Source organism: Ambystoma mexicanum, chromosome 12, assembly GCF_040938575.1.
Source record: "Ambystoma mexicanum isolate Mex_15411 chromosome 12, UKY_AmexF1_1, whole genome shotgun sequence".
Classification (NCBI taxonomy): Eukaryota; Metazoa; Chordata; class Amphibia; order Caudata; family Ambystomatidae; genus Ambystoma; species Ambystoma mexicanum.
The window spans coordinates 553,213,383-553,227,168 of record NC_090936.1 but is presented as its reverse complement, the minus strand read 5'-3'; the positions used below and the strand labels follow the sequence as shown (position 1 = coordinate 553,227,168).

At 43.2% G+C, this 13,786-nt stretch overlaps 1 protein-coding gene across 1 annotated transcript; it reads left to right on the top strand.

Annotated features, from left to right (window-relative positions):
• Positions 1-288: 288 nt before the first annotated feature.
• Positions 289-1,209, top strand: LOC138514595 (olfactory receptor 5AP2-like). Its single transcript, XM_069630048.1, has one exon. It carries the CDS (start codon positions 289-291, stop codon positions 1,207-1,209), a length of 921 nt encoding a protein of 306 aa, XP_069486149.1.
• Positions 1,210-13,786: the final 12,577 nt, after the last annotated feature.

Genomic DNA, 13,786 nt, shown 5'->3' with positions numbered 1-13,786 from the left:
CCCAAATGACAATGAGGGCCAAAGAAGAGCATGCAACCATAAAAAAAGTTTAAACGTATATGGTAAATGGTGGAATGACATAGACAGGATGTGTAAAATGTGTATAAGAAACTAGAGGAGGGAAAGATTTAAGGGCAACATTTGAAAAAGCTTATTAAAGTGAAGGAACTTGTTTTATTGCCTTTTTCCTTTACACGAGTGTCTTTTCATGCACAATGCTAAACTATCTAACTCAAGTCTTTCCCTGTTCTGACAGATTTGGCATGCTTACATCGCGCCTTGGTCAGGATGAATGGCACCTTTGTCACAGAGTTTATCCTCACTGGACTTTCAGACGTTCCAGAAGTACAGCATCTGCTGTTCCTCCTATTTTTGGTGATGTACGGCATCACTTTGGTGGGAAATTGTGGTATTGTGGTAATTGTGTGGATGTCTACTTGCCTTCACACTCCTATGTACTTCTTTCTCGCTAATCTGTCCCTTGTAGACATCTGCTACTCAACCACTATAATCCCACAAAGCTTGGTCCATCTCTTATCAGAAAGGAAAACCATATCTTTTAAGGGATGTGCTACTCAGCTGTTTTCCTTTGCAATATTTGGAACCACCGAGTGCCTCCTCCTTGCTGTTATGGCCTTTGATCGCCACACTGCCATCTGCCACCCCCTGCATTACATGACAATCATGAACCATAGGGCATGCATTCAGCTGGTGGCTGCATCCTTTGCTGGTGGATTGTTGACCTCCGCTATCAATGTGGGGTGTATCTTCCGACTGTGTTTCTGTGGACCCAACGAAATTCAGCACTTCTTCTGTGATGTCCTGCCCTTGTTGAGGCTTTCCTGCACCATAATCATCTTCAATAAGATCCTGTTGTACACCTTCTCTTCCCTGGTGACTGTGAGTGCAGTTGCCGTTATCCTTGCCTCCTATGTCTCCATTCTCTCCACTGTTCTCAGAATCCCCTCAGCAATAGGGAGGCTGCGGGCCTTCTCTACCTGTGCATCCCATTTTACCTGTGTTTTGATGTTTTATGGCACAATCTTTTTCATGTATGTAGGCTCTGTTTCCAGTTCCTCCCAAGATCGGGATCGAGTGGTTTCTGTATTCTACACAATGGTGATCCCCATGTTGAATCCGCTGGTCTACAGCTTGAGGAACCGTGATGTAAAAGAAGCTCTTAAAAGAATAACAGAGCGCAGATATTGATACTTTGGTGCTTCCACCCTGACATATACAATGGGAGTCTCAAAGAGGATGAATGCAGTAGGGCTGTATAATATCGCCCGGCTATCACAATGATTTAGCATCACATTAGATTTGAAATAATGTAGCAGTGTCAGAAGAGGATGGATGGAAATTCCAGATCTGTGTGAATTTGATTACTAGAACATTAAAAGAGGGGAAGGAAGCAGACATGAAAAAGATAATTGGAAGAAAGGGGTTAGGACAATAAATCTGAACTGAGAAACCCATAACTATGTAAAAATGAAAGCATCATCTAGGAGTGATGCATACAGGATGGCGAAAGGTGTGTAAAGGTTATGGAAAGAAGCAGGGAGGGCAAATGGAACAAAATAATCAGAAGAAATAACGTGAAAAAAGAGTGCTGATGTAAGTAAGAAACACAACGAAATAAAACACTCTTTTAAGAGTGAGAGAAGATGCATAACAGAGAGATGAAATTGCATATCAAGTAAACTGTCTCCTCTTCTAATTTATTGCAACGCTTTTTCTCAATACACCAAAGGTATTTGTATCAATATCTTCTATCTCCTCCATCTCTATCTCTACCTGTGGAGTTCCCCGGGGTCTAACCTCTCTCTCTGGCTGTTCAACCTATACCTGAAACACTTGTGTATAGGTGCGTTATAAATGCCATATCATATCATATCATATTATGATATCTTCTTACAATTTTATTTAACATTATTGAAAGATCTGGCCACAAGCATAAATATGAAAAGATGAAATGGGAGCATGAAAAAATGAAAAAAAATGAAGGAAAACACTAGACAAGACAGGAAAAAGAGTACATGATGGCAGAGTTTTGTAAAGGCAAACATAATAATAAAACCTATTATGTATGTGAACGTTTTCTTTATTAGGCGTAACAGGCCAAGCAAGGTATTTACGAAATAATTGAGCAGGGGAGAAACACGGCAGAGTGGGAGGAGCATCTGGCACTAGAAAATGGGTTGAAAGGCTGTCCAATCTACATAATGTAACACCCCAGCATAATAAAGAAATAATAATCATGAATCAGGGTGGGCAGAAGTGGATCCAAAGAAATAGATAGTGCCATGCCATGCCATAGATTTTGCCTACGCAATTAGAACCCATTAGTTGTTTTTTGATGAACTCGAGTGAGATATGCTGCTTCATTTTGAAAGTATGTGTTTTCTTTCCACTTTTTGTCTGGCAGTCAGGGCATGGACATGTCTGCTTGTTGGAGTGTTCCACCTCCAGTTAAGTCCAGGGTTTTCTATTGTATGACAGGCGACAGGCAGCTTTCTGCCTGGTGATTTCGGCGCCTGTGGTGCATGGAACCGTTTATATCTTTCCTCAGCTACCTATATGTATTTTTAAATTTCAAAGGGACTCACATTTAAAATAATGTTCTTGCATTTTTCGAATATTTATTAGCAACTTAATGAATGTCACGAACTAGTCTTATTTATAGACCTCAATGTCTAGGGAAGAATATGCCTCTGATTTTAACTCTTTTGCCAACAAAAGGGCTGTGGGAGGTGCCATGACACATCTCCACGGCTCTAATCTGAAAGCACTGACGAATAAATAGCAACATAATTGCAAGTCAATATCTCAAATGTTCAATCATTTTGACCCAATTTTCAGTACAACCCAAATGCTCAGTAACCCTACTCACATGGTTATTCTTCTCTTTCAGTAACATATTAACCCCAATTCACGACTTCACTAAACCGCTTATTGGAACTTTCCGTAATGGTGTATGAGCGAAGTGTCACCCTCAAGTATTTGTTGTCAATGATGCTGAGGCTCAGTATCCAGTGAATACCCACTGTTACCCTCAAAATAATCCTATGCCCCTCTGACCCACGTCTTTTGCACCCTAAGGGCCCCTGCCACAGTACCTCAAGCAAGAGAAAACGTGTGCTTTTATTTTCACCACTAGAGTCTGGAAATAGAACACATCTGTTGCATGCCTGCATGGCCCTTTGGAGACAGGCAGGGCCCAGATGGGCAGTGTGGCCTGGTTTTAGCGTACTGTGAGAAAATGGCAACAGCCTGCCATCCTTCACCGGGCTTAACTGTTGACCATAAGGGAACATTTGAATATTTCGACTGAAACTCATGAAAAGTTGAAATAAATTGCAAGTAACGAAAATTGACTGGAAACCTAAGAACGTTAGAATACTGCCTGCCATAAAAGCATGTCAGACCATTTACAATGGAGTCCTATGGAATTTGCCTGTTATGAGAAGGTGCTCAAAACAGTCAGAGTCTATTCTATTCCTTTTACGGCTGCATACAAATATATTTCAGGCATAAAACCATTCAAACTTTGAAGGCAGAGGAGGGCACAGGGGAAAAGTAAAATCTGTGTTATGCTACTACTTTGCCACCAGGGAAGTCAGTTCACCAAAATACCATGGGTAGCGGAAGTGGCATCATGCGACCCTTGACCCCCTGATGACATCACAGGAAGTGATGTCATTTGACCCCACCCTGAAGTGATATCGCGGGAAGCGATGGAACACGACCTTTCACCCGTTGACAAAACAGGAAGTAGCACCACATAGCATTGTACACTACGAAAAATATGGTTACGTTATCATTATAATGTGATGTACATTTCATGCAAGAATGGATCGCCATATGTATCGTTAACATCAGTGTGTATAGGCCCATATTACCAAATTACTGTGAATGCAAGCAGACGTCCATGACCAAATGATAATGATGTGTTATTATATAGCACTTACGCTTAAGTGCTTTATATAGAAAAGATATACACCCAATATCACCCAACCTGTGTTGGTACTCATTTATCGAGCTCAGAAGGATGAAAGGCTGAGTTGAGGCGTTTAAGAACAGAATAAATCAGTGACTCAGCCCCTGAAGTGTGCCTGAAATAAAACTTTAATGAGTCTAGCAATTATTGCATAGAATTCCAGAAAGACACATTATTTTGAATTCCTATTCTTACTTATTTAGGGTCAGTGCTAAAAGTGTTAGACTTGTGGCACTCCTGTTCTTATTGTTCTTCTTTTTTTAAGGGGACTAAACAAGAAAGCCAGCCTAGCCAGAAGTAAGAGCTTGCATTAAAAAAAAAAGAAAAAAAAACGTTTTTTTTAGAGTTTGCAAGGGTGACCAAAGAGTTTGCAAGGGAGACCTCAGAGGTCACAGGTGCAACCTCTGGCGACACCTAAATGACATAGCTGTTTGCCACTATTCTGCTTCCAAATGGTACAATATGCCCGGGAGTGTAAAAGTACACCCGCAAAAGTACACCAAAAGTACTGTTGGCTGTTGAGGCTGCCGAGGAAAACTTTGTTTGAACAGTGAACAGTGAACTTCTCAACCTGTGCTTTGTCCGTGTGGCACGCACTGTAGATTGTGTGCCTTTTGTTTTCTACACCAGAGGAAGTCTTGAGCTGTGACTCCGGCGTTGCCTGGCCTCTGACGAGGAAATAGGGAGGTGACTGTGTTCCTTGATACATGGTTTCATATATGCTTTCATATATGCTTCTCCATGCTTCCCTGCATGTATACACAGAAGTGTAGTCCATTACAGTGTGTTTTTTGCTGAGTTCCCAATACGAAGCGTTTCGTTTACAATCACTTTTCTGTTTTCATTCTTAAGGTGTGTTCTACCTGGTGGACCTGCCCCCTTTCCCCATAATGCCTTCTGGCACTTTTAAATATCTCCCAGTCTAGCGCACTCGCGCTGCGCACCCGCGAAAGTACACCAAAAGCACTGTTGGCTGTTCACGGTTCGCAGTGCGGGGTGCCAGACGACTACCCCCCAGCCTTTATGATCATTGACTGGGGATCTCTGCAATAGATTGGAACGCACCGAGCAAGTCCCGTCAGCTCCCTCGTTGCCTCCTCGCCTCGGAGCAGATGAGAGGCGGGAGTTGTGTTGTTCTTTCATCTTTCATCTTTTTTTTTTTTTACTTGCTCCGGTGAGGGTGCGTGTGGTTCATGGCCATGTCTTTGAAGACAGGCATGCCAAAGGGCATATGTCCGCTTAGCACACCTTGTGTGGCGAGTTGGACGAGTAATAATGTCATGAGTTGTCATTTGAGTAATACATCTACGCCGAAGGTTTTGCGAAAGGCGAATAAGGTGAAAACCGTCTTAATCCATGGGACGGATATTAGAAAATTTTGCAAAGATCCATTACCGTCAAGGATTCAACCGCCATTGGCCAGAGTGGCTGGTACAGGTACTCAGTCAATTTCTATTAATGACTCTAATGTAAATGTGATTGATGCCTTGCCTAGGAGAAATGGTAATCATGGCAAACCACCACAGCAGGAAGGAAATGTAAGCAAAAAAAAAATCATGTTGGGCATAGTCCCAAGGACCATAACGGCAAAACTGAATATTTCAATAATGGACACTAGTTTCTTGAACTCGGTGCAATGTACAGCCGTTGATAACGTCTCTAAAGTGGGAGTGGATGGTGGTGAAAAAGATGATGCCATAATTGAGTTGAACGTGTCTAACTCTGGGTTTTCTGCACAATTGCTCACAGATAATTTATCAAAAACACCTGATATGTTTTCTACTATTGATTATTCGAGTGTAAATGTGTCATATTGTGCTCCAACTCCGAGGAAATGTGTTACTCCATCGGTGTATGTAGATGTTGAGGTACCAAGAGGTGGGGAGGAATTGCAAGTACCAACAGTACCCACTGATGTGGAACCATCGCAGAAAATAGAGACAGGTAACCCGGTCCCAGATAGTGTTTTACTCATGGAAATTGCGCTAAAAGCTACTCAATTTTCACTGGCTGCGCTGTTCAAATTATATGATACCTTGACTGAACAGGTCCATAAGCAAGCCCTTCAAATTGAGCATTTGCTTTTATGGCAAAAGAAAGCTGTGCACAAACTGAAATTGAAAAGTGGTAATCAAAGTATAACGCGCCCTGATTCAACTACATGTTCAACAGCAGGGAACTTGGGTGGTCGGGCGGTTTACAAACTGATTCCGCAAATGGATTGTATTATAGGTGAGGTTTTCGAGTGTAATCTGCCTGACAAAATTGCTACTCAGGAGGTTAAGTGTGCAGAGAATGAAGTTGTGGGGAGGCGTATCTCTAGGGACACCGTGATGAAGGAAGACAAAGTTGCCTATACAGTGTTCACCAAACAGGCAAAAAGTGGTACAAAGCAGAGTAACCTTACGAGTAAAAAGCTACCCAAAAATCAACCAATGTCCACAAATAAGAAGGGGGCTAAAATACGAACATGTATCAAAAAGCTAAGTATTCCAACTAACAATACAATCACAACTGCTCAAGCTATTGCAAAAAAATATCACATGCGCACTTACTCAAAGGCTGATCGAACGGGAAGTGGCCTATTGCAACCAGTACTAGCATATGCCCCCCTTGATGCTCTGGTTGATGAGGTAACAGATCAGAATCTCCAGACTAGGTCCAAGAGGGATAAATCTCCAGTTGAGAAACTCTCTAATTCTGGGGAAGTGAGGACCACTGTGCCGGGCCTAAATATAAGAGATTTTCATCGCCAAGAGATAAGAAAGGCGGTAGATGCTTACATGAGTAGCCAATTGGTGGTTAACATGGATAAGCCGGAGCCCATGCCCTCATGCAAAAAGGTTAAAATTGTTAGCTTCAAAGAACAAAGAATGGATACAAATGATTTGCCATCCATAAACATACCCACAATAATAGAGTCAAATAATTTGCCATTGGGACATGGGGAAAAACATATGGTGAATCCATTAATTAAGTCCTGTAATACCTCAAAATTCCCTGATCTCGCAGATTACTCCAGAATTTCTAAACATAATACAAAATGCTTTGAGTGCCGGTGGCAGACATGGAAGTTCCATGCCCTCAATGGCAGCGGTTACAAAAGCTGGGTCGGCGGCTCAATCCGCGACCTCTAAGAGGAAATCGCCGGCAAATTACTCTTTGAGGCTGTCTTGTAATGCCAGAAGAGCTATTTTAGCCATATTCTTGGATTTACCAAGTCTTGAGGGGATTTGTTCCACGGACTTGGAGTTGGTGGAATTCCCGGATAAAGGGAATCGCCAATGTGTAAGAATATGGATGAACTCGAGGTTGGTGCAAAATACAATCTGGCTTGCTAAAACGGAATTGACATCGTTAGGCTTTACATTAATTGCTGAAACAGCTGAAACAACGGCAAATGTCAAAATTAAAAATGAGGTACCGCTCAATTACAATCACAATGGTTCTAACCTTGCTTTACGGAAAAGGAATACTAAACAGGGTGAAGTGTGTAATTGCAATTGTAATCAAAGAAAAGATCGAGCCTAACTAAGACGATCAGCCGCAACTAAAAATCTAGCATTAATTAGTTGGAATGCAAGGGGTTTTGCCCATCAGTTAAATAATGACAACAATGATCTAGTACAATTCGACGTAATTATGTTACAGGAAACATGGTTAATGTCGGAACCGGTGTGGGATGGCTTTGATCTTTTTTTAAATCCTGCATCACGGGCCTTGCACGGAAGACCAACGTCTGGCCTACTCATAGCCATTAAATCTAAAGAGGGGATCAGTGCATAGGTATGGGAAACGCCGAATGAATTTCTCCAACTGGTTAAAGTAAAAGTTAACAATGAATCGTATGGACTGATAAATGTCTATTGGAATGCATGGGAATATCGGACGGGTCCTTTATCAAATCAATTGGAGACCTATGTAATCTCATTGCAATGGACTCATCAATTTCACAAATTATAATTGCCGGAGATTTTAATTTGGATTGCACTAATGACCAGCCCCTAAAGTATAATCCAAGATTGAATAAATGGGCTGAATTTGTATCATCAAACAATTTGATAAGGTTGAATGGTGCTTTTCCTTCCGATATTCCCCCCCATCCAAATTGGCATTGTGGTGGTAGTGTTTCTACAACTGACTTACACAGAGTGATCACAACCAACTTGTGATGCAATGGACAGTCAATGGTGAACCAACAACTGGACAAAGAAATCTAATGAGAGAAAATCTTGTTGTAAATAATAATAGTAATAGGCTATGATGGTCGGAGAGATCATTAACATGGCTCAAAGATCGACTTGATAGTCAAAGGTGTACAGGGGGGAATGATTTGCAGCCCTGTTATGCTGATATGTTACAACACGTTCAAGCCGATGGGAGAGGCAAAGGAGGGCGTAGGGATCACCTAGATCGTCCCCAGTTACATGTGTATGATGCTGCCACTAGAGCAAAGAAGTCTGAGTATCGGCGACAAATAAGGCCAGTTAATTGTTTGTCCTTGAATGAAAGAGGACCTGCCTTGGCCCATATCAAAACAACATATACAAATTGGCTCAGAGACACTAGAGGACTCAGACTGCAGCAGGATGGTGAAAATATGCTGGCGAAAATACAGTCGAAAAACCTAGCAGAAATCTGGGCTTTATTGAGTAAGTCAACGCATTACATACAAAACATCATGCAAGCAAATAATGTTACTGAGCAGGTGTGGTGTGCCCATATTTTGGAATATTATGCATCCCCTCCCAACTCGATAGCTACTATTCCGCAGGATCTGGGTCCTTCTTATCAAAAGTTTGACCTGGAAGATATTAAATTCTTCATAAACAAGATCAGTAATTCAGGTGCCTGTGGACCCGATGGGTTATCAAATAGGACCTTCAAAAAGCACCCTGAGCTATGTGTCAGGATACTTTTTGAAATATTCAGGATAATCAATTTGAATCAATCCTTGCCAGCCTCCTGGACGCACTCTTTGTTGGTCCTGATATATAAAAAAGGTGACCACTCGAGCCCGTCTAGCTATAGACCCATTGCGTTGCTTGATGCGCCGGGCAAGATTTTTACTAGATTGGTGTTGAGAGACTTCAGAGAATGGACGTTGAAGAATGAGCTGCATGACCCCTTTCAAACGGGCTTTGTAGCTGGGTTGGGTACTATCCCAAATCTTATGGCACTGAATACGCTAAAAAATAAATAAACTAAAAAGAACCAAGTGCTGTATATAGTGTACATAGATTTTCAATCTGCTTTTGATTCGATTGATCGGAACATCTTGTATCAAAAACTAATACAACACAATTGCCCTCAGTCCTTACTGTCTCTGATTATGTGCTTTCACAATATCACCAAAGTACAAGTAAGATTAGCCTTGGATGGCAAACTGTCTGACAAATTGAATACATTCCGAGGGGTAAAACAAGGATGTATATTGGCTTCATCAATCTTTAACTTTTTCTTGTTAGAATTAGGCCCAGAGTTAACATCTCTGAAATGTGATCCACCAAAATTGGGGACAGAAAAAATCTTGCACTTATTGTATGCGGATGATCTTATTCTCTTATCCCAAACTCCAGCAGCGCTACAACGGTTGTTTGATAAATTGAATGACTTTGTGATGAAAAACAATCTAATCATTAATTTGCTTAAAACACAGATTATGGTATGTCATCCACATCCTAAGACTAAAGTTAAAAATGTCAAGTGGCAGCTACAAAGCAGAACTCTATCTAAGGTAGAGCAGTACAGATACTTGGGATTAGTTTTGCAGTCACAGTGTCAAATAAAATTAATTAACTTGAAAGATACAATAAACTCCAGAAGCTAATACGACAAGCAAAAATGCTAAAAGGGAAATTTGGGAAATTCACCTTAAATCATATAATGACCTTTTACCTACCTACAAAACATCATTCCTACAATATTGTATGGAACTGAGTGTCTAATTGTGGCAAGTATAAACTGGCAAAAATTTGAATCCCCGTTTTGGAAAGAGCTACTTATGTTACCAAAATCCATCCCGCTGCCATTGATTAGGCATGAATTGGGCTTGTTATCCCTTGAAGTACAAGTGAAGTGGAAAATGGCTGCCACACTGAGAAAAAGTATCTTAGGTCTAAAAGCCACAAATCTTTTGGGAATCAGGGCAAAACATCTGCTTGCTCGTGATCAGTTTTTTACCAAAGAATGGTGTGAATACGTATTGCATGCGTTAGCTGATGCATCAATAACATTGGATCTATTGCTTGAGAATCCTGATCGAGCAAAAGCCAAATTATACCAATATGATTGGATTGTAAATCGGAACTTATGTTTTAGATATATTGACTTTAAATCTAAACCATTTGTACATAAGCAATTTCGAAGTATGGCAGACTATCTCTCCAAATTTCCTAACCCTCAAATGCGTAACCTATATTTGAGGTTCAGGTTGAATCTGGGGCCAACACGTGAAATCCTGGTGAGAAGGAGGATGATTCCCAAAGAGTTGGAATATTGTCGCTTTTGTAGTAACAAATTCAGCAAGGAAAACTTAGAACATGTTTTAACTAAGTGCCCTAACCTAATAGAGCTGAGGAGTAGACACTTCACTAAAGAATTTGTAAGTTCATGTAGTAACATGGAACCAGAGGCAGTGTGGCACGTTTTTATTTAATAATGGAAAGCTAACGGTTCGTATAGCAATCATTCATTTTTTATTGACTATTTTTCTGGACATAATATTATCTTGATTGATCCCTGTTTTTAGAGGGTGATTGCTTTGTTCTGTTGAAATCTTAAATTTTGTTTTCCTTGTATAAATTATGAATTATAAATGTATGATTTATGAATAGTATGAATTATGATTTGTATGATGTCATAAATGTGTACAGAAATGAAAATATGATGATGTAAAAATTTGAAAGGATGATTTTATTATCCAATACAAATAAAAAAAATTCAAAAATGTTTTTAAAATAAGTAACGCATTACAAGCTAACTCTTTGCTTTTTTGCCTCACGTTTGAACTCAAAGGTTTAGGAAAAGACCCCCAGTGGCTAGTTACTTTGCTAAGTATATAAGTTATGTGTTTTTACGCAGTAGCACTGTAGCATCTTATTTGCAAGCATTGCAGATGGTGAGGTATGGAATACTGAATGTGTAGGGAGAATGTGGAACCTAGAAGGTTGAGGTTGAGAGTTATGTTATGAGCAGTTGGAAGGAGGAACTGAAGCAGAGCGGTGGGGCATGAATAGATCTGGAGATAAATGTAATAAAATATATTACAACTACAATCAACATGTCGGAGAATTTTTCAAGCACATTAGACCTTTATCTCAAGTGGTCCTATTTCAATGTGCTGGCTTTACTTTCTTCTATTTCTTGCAATGGGCTGTTGTGGCATGAGCAATAGCTGGTGCCCTACAGGTCGGTATATCATATGTTGATGGTCCTCAAAAATAAGGTATGCCCTAGGAAGTTGCTGCATATTTGGCAGGGGAAAGGAGAGAGTTTTACTACAGTACCAGCAAAGCAAATACATGGGCTTTTAGTGACCTGAAAGCAGTACATATGGAATGAAATCCCCTTCATGGCTTGAATAATATTAGAATTAAAATGTACATGAACACATATTGGCTAAAAATGTACATTACTGAAAAGTTGCTGAGCAATATAAGCATAATTTAACAAAAAAAGAAATGAAAATACATTTTCCTGGCTCCTTCATATTGAAGGATTAGCCAACAACATAGAGAAGTATAAAACAGAAAATGTGCAGTGACAAAATTAAATTAAACATTGTATAACAAATTATACAGTCATTATGCAGAAAATGAAAAGAAAGCAGTGTGTTTTTTTTCTGGAACATTCATGAAATCTCCATGAAATAATGTGCTGCACCCTGATGAGAAACTACATCGTAAAGAAACAAAGGGGGTAATTCATAGAATTCAGCACACAAGTGGCGCACGCGGCTGGCGCACAGTGTGCACGTGCGACTTTCTGCACCAGCCGCGTGCGCTAAAATCCATTTCCGCGCACAGCGTATTCATGGATTTTAACATCCAAAACCGACTGTGGCGGAGAGTGGCGCAGTGACCCTACAGCAGCGCCAGTTACGCCCCCAAACCCTCCCCATGCGCTATGCACAGCGGCCAAATCCCGTACATGGCGCACAGGCTTACCACCACGAAAACCCCAGTAAAATTCCTGCGCACCCCTCCGAATACACATACCCCGCTGCGCGGGTAGTCTCACGCGTGATTTGGCCTGTGCGAGCGGGGTACGTGTATTACTGGGGTTCGCGGGAAGTTTCACATGCGATTGGCCGTGTGCGAGCGGGGTACATGTATTACTGGGGTTTGCGGGAAGTTTCACACGCGATTGGCCCTGTGCGAGCGGGGTACGTTTATTACTGGTGTTTGCGCAAAGTTTCACATGCTATTGGCCCTGTGAGAGCGGGGTACATGTATTACTGGGGTTTGCGGGAAGTTTCACACGCGATTGGCCCTCTGCGAGCAGGGTACGTGTATTTTGGGGGTGCGCGGGAAGTGTCACACGCGATTGGCCCTGTGCGAGCAGGGTACATGTATTACTGGGGTTCGCGGGATGTTTCACACGCGATTGGCCCTGTGCGAGCAGGTTACGTGTATTACTGGGGTTCACAGGACGTTTCACACGCGATTGGCCCTGTGCAAACAGGGTACGTGTATTACTGGGGTTTGCGGGAAGTGTCACACACGATTGGCCCTGTGTGAGCGGGGTACGTGTATTTCGGGGGTGCGCGTGAAGTTTCACACGCAAATTTGCTGTCAGAGCGGGGTACGTGTATTTCGGGGGTACATGTGAAGTTTCACACGCGGTTTTGCTGTCAAAGCGGGGTACGTGTATCCAGTTTGGTGCGCGGGGAGTCCTACACATGAATTGGCAGTGTGGGTCCTCCCAGGTGTCCACTCTACCCCCTCCATGGCCCCTGCATGCAGCCCACACCACAGGGGACTACCCTGCACCCCTGGTCATGTCCCGCAGGCAGCCCATACACCATGGGCATGCCCCCCAGCCAAGCCACATGTCACGTTGCAATAATATCACCAACTCATGTCCCCCAGCACCCCCAACCAACCCCCAGCAGTGAGGGGCACCTGCCAGCAGGCCCCCACTCATGTCCCATTCATGTCCACCTGCTCCCCCACGCCCCAGCAGTGAGGGGCCCCTGCCAGCAGGCCCCCACTCATGCCCCCCTCATGTCCCCCAGCACCCCCACCCCCAGCAGTGAGGGGCACCTGCCAGCAGGCCCCCACTCATGCCCCCCAGCACCCCCACCCCCCAGCAGTGAGGGGCACCTGCCAGCAGGCCCCCACTCATGTCCCCAGCACCCCCACCCCCCAGCAGTGAGGGGCACCTGCCAGCAGGCCCCCACTCATGTCCCACTCATGTCCCCCAGCACCCCCACGCCCCAGCAGTGAGGGGCACCTGCCAGCAGGCCCCCACTCATGCCCACCAGCACCCCCACCCCCCAGCAGTGAGGGGCACCTGCCAGCAGGCCCCCACTCATGTCCCCAGCACCCCCACCCCCCAGCAGTGAGGGGCACCTGCCAGCAGGCCCCCACTCATGTCCCACTCATGTCCCCCAGCACCCCCATGCCCCAGCAGTGAGGGGCACCTGCCAGCAGGCCCCCACTCATGTCCCCCAGCGCCCCCATCCCCAAGCAGTGGGCACCTGCCAGCAGGCCCCCACTCATGTCCCACTCATGTCCCCCTGCACCCCCATCCCCCAGCAGTGAGGGGCACCCGCCAGCAGGCTCC